Source organism: Rhincodon typus, unplaced genomic scaffold (assembly GCF_021869965.1).
Source record: "Rhincodon typus isolate 14 unplaced genomic scaffold, sRhiTyp1.1 hic_rhity00002152, whole genome shotgun sequence".
NCBI classification, from domain to species: Eukaryota; Metazoa; Chordata; class Chondrichthyes; order Orectolobiformes; family Rhincodontidae; genus Rhincodon; species Rhincodon typus.
In genome coordinates this window covers 5,248-13,851 of record NW_025967790.1, presented here as the reverse complement: position 1 = coordinate 13,851, position 8,604 = coordinate 5,248, and the positions used below count along the sequence as shown (strand labels likewise).

Below are 8,604 nucleotides of genomic sequence, written 5' to 3'. Positions count from 1 at the left end.
TCCCCTTCCTGATGTCCTGCACGGGTTGTATAGAACAAATGTCAGATCATTTGCCCGGATCTGGCCAGTAAACCTTGTGCCCATGAGTTGCAAGCAGTTTGGGCTGGCACAGAAAGAGAGAGAGTTGGGAGTGGTGTGGAGGGGTTGGAGTGGCTTTGAGAGACAGGAGGCGGGGTGGTGTGTGATGGGGTGGGGGGCTGGTGTGTAGCTTGGTGGTGGGGGGGGGTGTTAGCGGTAGGCGGATGATGGATTGATTGGAAACTGCTGGAAGCTGCGCCTATTGGATGGCTGGGACTGTGAGTGAGTGTGAGTGTGTGTGTTAGTGAGACTCTCTGTGAGCAGTGGGGTTTGTCCAGCCCCGTGTCCCTGGGTATGTATCATTGGCTTGCTCTCTCCTCTCGCCCTGCCCAGCCACCTCCTGACGTTCAAGTTCGCGGGCACGTCACGTACGCACTTGAACTTGGTCGTTTTAAAGCCATGACGGCTATCCCACAATCCATCTCCATCCGCCATCTTTGTATTATTTCTAATTTATTTTATGTCAAGCCATTGATGAAGATATTTTCTCTGGAGTCTCCTTCTTCCCGCTCCCGATGTGACCGAGCATGTCTCGCCGCAAGCAAGGCAACCCTCAGCACTTGAGTAAACGGGAATTTTCACGTGAGTAGCTTTGAAATTTTTTTGTTCCACTTTTTTTAAACAAAAAACATATATTTTAAAAAAGCTCCGATGAAAGTGCAGAGAAGAAGGAGAAAGATCTTCCCCAGCGCCCCCCGTCACCTCCCTCCCCTCACCCACCCTCTCTCTGGTGAGGTGCCGGCAGCAGCGGCGCCGGGGCTCGATCGGTCAGCGCTTTGGCCGGACTCCTGACAGCAAGTGGCCGGACTGAGGGACACAGCAGCTGTTAGGATCTGAGCCTCCAAGTGTCCGGCTTCAGATTCACTCGAATCTCTTGTCCACCTTTTTCTTTTTCCCCGCCGTCACCTTACACACAAACAAAAATCCCCACATGCCAAAAAAAGAAATCAGAATAAACTCCTCAGGAGCTGAGGGGCAACGAAATTGTAAGGAAGAAACTCAACAAGAGTCCAAAAAAGTGCCGATTCCGCTCCCCCCCCCCCTCCCCGGACACTCGGCGCTGGATTTGCAGCTTTGATCGTGCCGCCCCTCAAAGGGCATCAGTCCCCGAGCCCCATCCGTCTTTCCCCCCTCCCCCGCCAAAAAATTAAACTTATCCCCTCTCTTTCCTCCCTTTTTCGGAAGCCGGGAAATCGTCTCACTTTATACTCGCTCGCAACTTTTATTCACCGCTTAACTTCTCCCGCTTTCTCTCCTCTTACTATTTTTTGGAAGATTTTCAAAAAAAATCTGGAAGTAGATTGTGATTGGGAAAAATCTCGTGCTTGAATGTTTACAACAAGCTGCAGCTCCGCGTGTGCGGAAACCTCATGGAAAAAAAACCCAGCGCCGTCGCTCTCTCATTTTACAGCGTTTCGCAAATTCCCTCCCAGAACTATTAAGTCTTATTAATAATTTTGTTTTGAAAAGTCACAAACTCCGCTGTAAACCCCGGGTGTTAGCGTTGCTCTCCTCGGGCAGACATGTGGAACTCTCGGGGCTGAACGAGCTGCGGGTGTCAGTCAGTCCGGGCGCGCACACGTGCAATCCGCCAGACCCGGGAGGGGGGGGGGGGGAGAGAGAGAGCGATCGTGGGGAGTGGGAGGCCGGAGAGAGGGAGCCCGGGGAGAGAGAGAGAGAGATCCCGGGGAGAGGGAGGCCGGAGAGAGGGAGCCCGGGGTGAGAAGGGAAGACGGAACCCGGGGATAGAGATCCTGGAGCTGGGGGAGAGAAAGCCGGGCAGAGGGAGTCCGGAGCAAGGTGGGGTGGATATAACTGAATGAGAGATCTTGGAGACGGTGGTGGGGGTTGGCGGAGGTATGTTGCTGGAGAGAGAGAGAGAGCGATCCCGGAGCTGGAAGGAGAGATTCAGGAGTCCGGGGGGCGGGGGGTAAGAGTGGTGTGATGTGGGTGGGGAGGTAGAGAGCCCAGAGTTTTGGATACACTAGACAGAGAGAGAGAGAGAGATAGATCCCGGAGCCTTGTGGGGGTGGGAAGAAATAGATGGAGAGAGAGAGACCCGGGAGCACAAGAGGTGAAGGGGAGAGCGGGAGATCTACGGGCGGGTGGGGGAGGGCGAGAGCCAGGGGAGCGACAACCCGCTGGACGGAATTGGGAGAGAGTCCAGCTCCCGAGACCGAGGACCCGGGCACGAGATCCCGGGGGGAGGGGAGTTCGGGTCCCGGACTCGGTATCCATAAACGTTCGAAAGGAAGTTCATTGCATTTATTAGCAGCCCCCCACCCCTCCCAAAATGTTAAGCATATTGTTTGGGGAGAGGGAGTTTTCAGCTTTGGTTTGTGTGTGAAAATGAGACTTTGTTCCTGTTGGGGGAAAGCCGCAGGTTTCTTGTCAGATTCTCCAGTGTTGCCGTCATCTGAGATTGCGATCGGCTAGTTCATGGGGTTTCACATTGAAATCCAACAGAGCGAGCAAACTGGCGAGAATAGAAAAGAAATACCTGGCGAATAAAGTATAGTTAAGACTATAGTGTGGGAGTTTCTTTCGCGTTTAAAACCCGTTTTTCATAATTCAGTGATTGTGGAAAATGTATTTTTTTGCCGTAAGCCAGACAGTGGAGAAAAAATAAGGCGATTCGACTGGTCAATAGAAATCGTGGACTTTTGGCTTTCTGAATATTTTCTGTTTTGCAAAGTCCCTGTTGAATCGTGTAAATGTAGAATATTGTTTATACGGAAGATGTATCAAGGTTGTTTAATGTGTGCGTGAGGGACTGAAGGGAGAGGGGTCGATGCTGCGGGCTTGTGTCGCTAGGAGGCAGAGTAACATCAGAAACAAGCCCAGGCTGCAACCTGCACAAACTTCCAACACCATTTCCCAGCGACTGCTCTCAGATCTTGCTCCTTGTCCTCCCCCGCCGACCAATTAAAAAAAAACAAACTAAACGAAACCGACCCCATCCCAAACACTCTCTGCTTTACTGGCCGTTTTCCATCCGATATTCTTCCAGGTAAAAGGGCTATTTTTGATGCCGAGCTTCACCTGCACGAGGGCTCGACGCATCGAGATTATTGTTGAAGTTCGTTGAGTTCGGGCATTATTCTAAATAAAAACAATCACTTAAAAAAAAACAAATAATAACACAGCTTTCCCCTTCCCCGTTAAAAGCGTGGAGAAAAAGGAAACAATTTTTTAAAGTCAGTTCAGTTACTGATACAAAAGCAAAGTTTGTTCAATAACAGCAGCTAGTTGTTTGCTCTAAGGATATTTTGCTTTGACCCACGTGTGTGTGGTGATTGCATTTTTTTTAAATTTTGGGAAATGCTTTGAAATTAAACAAGGCGAACTTAAATAGATGAGTGGGAGCTTCGGCGATCAAGTGAGTGTTGGTTTGTCCAAATCCACTGCTCCCGGTCTCACAACACTTCCAAATATCTCACTCCGCGCATTGTATCTTCCGCAAGTTTATTGCCATTTGCTAAACTCTCCTCGAACCGACATTTCCTGATACTTTTGCGAAGTGACAGTTGTATGGAATTCAAATGAGGCAATTTGCAAGCTCGTCCAAAGGTAGATACGGGCACAACTATTCATATAGGAAAAAACATCGTGTTTGGATAGATTTTGACAGCTGAAATTCGAGATTTTATTCGGAAGGTATTAATGTGCACACTTTCCCTTCGCGGGCTTGGAGCTGAACGGAGCCGCATTAAAGCCGCTTGCCTCTACTGTATTTCTGAATTTCTCCCTTATTCCGTTTCAGTAATATCGATTTCAAATAACCGAAAGCGGCTCTAAACTTTGTTATAGTAAATAATACATTTGATCACGAGTTGAAACAGCGTACTTTCCACTTTTAGATTGTTAAGAACAACAAACGATTTCTTAACTGTTTCTGAAGCTTATGTTAAAGCATCAGATCAGAGTGGTACGATATCAGCTCAGTACAAGTAGCAATAGAATATGTCTTCAAATGCATCAAACAGGATTCATAAATGTTGAAGCATCATACATTGCGGCAATAAAACTGCTAACTTATTGAAAGGATAGCCCACATATTCAGTGTAATTGTTTTTGTATATGTCCACATATTCTTAAAGTTCTATATGTCACTATTTCAGATTCAATATCAAAGTGTATCTTTAGCTAATCACTTGGATTGTATGGCTTACTTTACTGATTCGTGATTTTAAAATTAAAAGCAGAATCACTATATTTAAGCCTTGTTATCTGTGTACTTCTTTCTTGCGGTGTAGCTATCTTTTTAATGTAAATTCAAATCTGTGTATCATTTGAAAACATAACAGAAGACAATGGCTTTGAAGGCTATTTTCTAATTAGTCTTGGAATCTCAAAATACCGCAAATTTTACAAAGAAAATAAACTTGTCCACTTTCCCTCACCTTTCTCACTTACCCCTTTATTTGCTAAAGTTGAAAATTAAGTTGCCAAGATTATTCATCCATAGCTACATCTAATATTTGTCATAAAATGCCAGTGAAGTTCCATTCAATTGTCTGTATTCTTCCAAATATATTCCATTGCAAGCAAACATGAATTTGCACATTGTACTTAATTTTTTTTTGATGGCATGTATTTAATATCTTGAATTGTAAGCTTTGTGTCTGAATAATTTGTGACCCTTTTTAGTTTTCCTTTTAATAGTGGATTACTGTGTCAAAATTGGTTGCCAAGTGAGAGATGATGTGGTGGGGGGTATATTCACATTTAGTCGAATTAGGAATCATGAAAGGGATACCATAAGGTGGTTGGCGTTCTCAATACCAGGGAACAAATTTGACTGAAACTGATCAAAATTTCAATGGCTGAAGTAGTGAACTTTGATAGTCTGTTTTGGTTCAATTTAAAAATTATTTGTCATTCTCTGTTATTTCAGGTAATTAAAAATAATTTGTTTTCTGTGGAAAAGGTTATGTGTGGTGTAAAGGCATGGCAGCTTTTTCAGTCCTGTTAATGTTTATGACAAAATATTAATAAATTAATATTTTTGAGTTTAGTCCAGCGCAGTGCAGATAAAATAGGTATTTGGGTACTCCCCACGAGCATTTAACAAAAGCAGCAAGGAATGCAATATCTTCTATCACAAAGCCCATCCTTGGCATGTAAAGCAACGGAATGTAAAGCCGCCAGCTGTTTAGAACTAAAATTGAAATAATCAAGCTCGTTCCTCAGTGCCAAACAAACCCCATTTTCTACAACATTCTAAGAAAAACATCAAAAATAATTATGAGGGGGAGAAAAACAGCTGAACACTGTCCTTGCTGTAATTTCACTGCACTTTAAATTTCCCAAAGCAATCAGGTCATTGATAAGGGAATGTGGTGCAACATTTATTTGGCCTTCTAGTAACACGTTCATTTTCACATTTTTTGGTTTTCTCCTTGTGGGTAAAGAAAATGTATTTTAAATCAAATGATTCTGTTCTTAAAACAGTGCTTTTGTACATAAATTGCTATGCCTTGATAAATTTCTTTGAAGATCTGTACAGTTCAATCGGAGAATAATGACCCTTCCCTAAATACAGTTACTGATACAGGTGTGTGGGGAAAGTTGAGAAAAGAAAGGTTGAAGATATTTGATGAGTAGAATCACCTGATTTATGTTTTCTTTGCCCTTTTTGTTTTGTTTTGTTTTTTTCTGCTGCAGCTGATTCCCTGGAAGCCATTCTCTCAGATGAAGAGGAGGAGCATGGCACCTTGGGAGCTCCTGAGGGTGACCACGATCTCCTTACCTGCGGCCAGTGTCAGATGAATTTCCCATTGGGGGACATTCTAATCTTTATTGAGCACAAAAGGAAGCAATGCAATGGCGGCCTCTGCTTGGACAAAGCTGTGGATAAGCCTCCGTCACCTTCTCCCAGTGAGCTGAAAAAGGCATCCACACCTGTCGAAGTTGGCATACAGGTCACACCAGATGATGATGATTGCCTGTCTACATCTTCCAAAGGAGTTTGCCCTAAACAGGAAAGCACAGCAGCAGGTAAAAAAATACACAAATCAAATATCAAAACAAAGTATATACGCTTGTACAAACAGAAATAAGGAAAAAAAATCACAAGCCTTGTTGTATCCTTTCTTTCTCTTGCATGTTTTTGCTTTAATCCGAGTGCTGCTACTATTCCTGAGTCTCTATCAGCTGTCAGAGTTTGCACTGTAATTAAACACAGCCCCATGGCAAAGTGACATAGGTGACCTTGACTTTAAGTTGCCATTTATACTAGCCAGGCCAGAGTTAAGAGGGCAGTTGCTGAAGCGCACAGACATGCTTATTCGAAAGTTTAAGGGCATGTTGGAAATTTCAAAGGTTGGTTTGACAGGAAAGGCCACTCGATGCACAGAGTCTCCTCAGTGGAATGATAAATGCCTCTCGCATTCTGTCTGTTTTGTGATGTGGTTCTGACAGATGTGTCTTGATTTTTCTTTCCGGATTGGTTTCCTTGCTATACTTCACCCTCTTGGACCAATTGCTTGTGGTTTCTGTGTGTGTCTTTCTGTCACTGCATGACTGTCACCTTCTCTATTCCTCCTTTTATTTTTTATTTGTCACTAATACTCTTTGTGCATCTCTCTTTCCTCCCCTCTCATCTTTCTCATTCTCCTGATGTCAAATTACAAATAATATTTGAATCTTTAGAGACATTTCACAATATTCTTTCTTTTTATGTGATAAAACTTTTGTTCCTTTTAATTTTGCTTAGCTGGTTTTATGATTATTGACAGAATATTGGTGGCAAAAATGCCATTGAAGAAAATAAAACTTTTTTTTTTAGTGTATACTAAGTACATGTGTTGATAATTTAGTTATAATACTCAGTTCCCTGAATTCTGTTTTGTGATGGGATTGAAAATAAAAAAAAATAACATTATTCCATTCTTTTTAATGAAATAATTTTATTTTGGCAAAAATGAGACAATTTATACAAAATGTGCATCTTCATTTCTTGGAAAATGCCTGGCTTTTCCTTTTTTAAAAAAATAAGTCTGTATGCACGTTAGTTTCTTGACTAACTAAGCCGTATACAGCAGTTTTATTATAATAGTTTATATAGCTTATCAAAGATGCAATAGTGCCAAATAAAGCTTCAAGATAAAATTACAGATATTTACTTAATTGCATCCAATTATGCAGAAAGATATGATGCAAATATCTAAATGAGGAAAATGCTATATTTATATTGAAAATATTATTCAGATTTTCACCTCTTTCAGTTGACTTCTTTCTTTCACTGTTTAGATAAATTATGTTTCTACCATTTCCATGAAGGTTTAGTGGGTTTCATTACCATTTCAATAAACATGAAGCTGCTGTAATGCTGTAGGAAGCAGGTTAAGAGATCCATTTAGGGGACAAATAATGCAGTGACCATTTATATCTGTTGTCTAAGACATGAAGGAAAATGAATACAAATAAAAAGCATGATTAATGAATCAGGAGCCTGGCGGAAGGGCTTTTAGCCTTTAGAGACTTAAAAAAAGCCATGTTAAATCGCCAAATATGGAATATTGCTTGAGTGATGCAACCTCCTATTTACATATCGAGGAGAACAGCTCAAAAGACATACTACCCAACCACCGTAAAACAAATGTGATCTAGATTGTTTAGAATGGACTCTGAAAGGCTGGTGAGTGCATAGTAGATTTAAATATACTGAACCAGCACAGATATGTGCTAGTACAACAGGCATTCAAACTTACAAAATGGGGTGTTTTGATACACATAAGATACTATATCTGCATGAAAAGCAGAAGACAAACAATGTTGCTCTGAGACATGCATTTTCAGGAGTTAAATGGTGGGAGATGTTTCATTCAATGAATTTAAACCGTTTATGCTCTTGAAATGTAAATAATAGAAAATTCCATTACACAATTTTGTATATGCTCTTTAATAAGCTATATATAAAAATGTAACAATGTGTTTACACATATATGCTAAAGCTCTCTTTCCTAATATTTCTTCAGCTACATGTATCAAAAAGTTCGAATTGTTCCTCTTGATGAATTTATTATAATTTCAAAACCCACATTCACAAGGTCTGTTAGGTAATGTTTTCATTTGCAAAATGTAGAAAAATTGTTGGGATTCTGGCCTAGGTGTCAGTTTCAAGCTTGTCCTGTTGTGGACTTGTAAAGAAAGGTGTTCATCGCAGTACAATCATGAGCTTTTCATTACATTTAACAGATCGACCATTAAACATTTTATTTATTGCCTATTTTGATAGTGTTGTGCTTTTAAACATGCACACATTTATTCTGCAATGACATAGCAAATAAACATTGTGTTTCTGTTACTTGAACCTACTTGATGATAGATTGTGGTTTACTTTGATAAATCAGGTCAGATGGGACTTTTATTGTATTTTCAGCTTTCTAAATATCAGAAGCAAGCTGATTCTTTAATGTGGCACATTGTTTGTTAGCCAGGGTAATCAGCCACTGTCTTAGGATACCATCCTAGCCAGGGGCGTCTGCACTCCATTTCTTTGTTGCAATTAGCTAATTGATG

At 41.4% G+C, this 8,604-nt stretch overlaps 1 protein-coding gene across 1 annotated transcript; it reads left to right on the top strand.

The window, feature by feature from the left end:
- Window positions 1–469: 469 nt before the first annotated feature.
- On the top strand, window positions 470–6,078 carry LOC109933632 (B-cell lymphoma/leukemia 11A-like; the record flags this gene model as incomplete). Its single annotated transcript, XM_048592982.1, has 2 exons — window positions 470–660; window positions 5,746–6,078. Coding segments are annotated over exons 1-2 (388 nt in total), but the record flags the coding sequence as incomplete, so codon positions are not given.
- Between the last annotated feature and the right edge of the window lie 2,526 nt (window positions 6,079–8,604).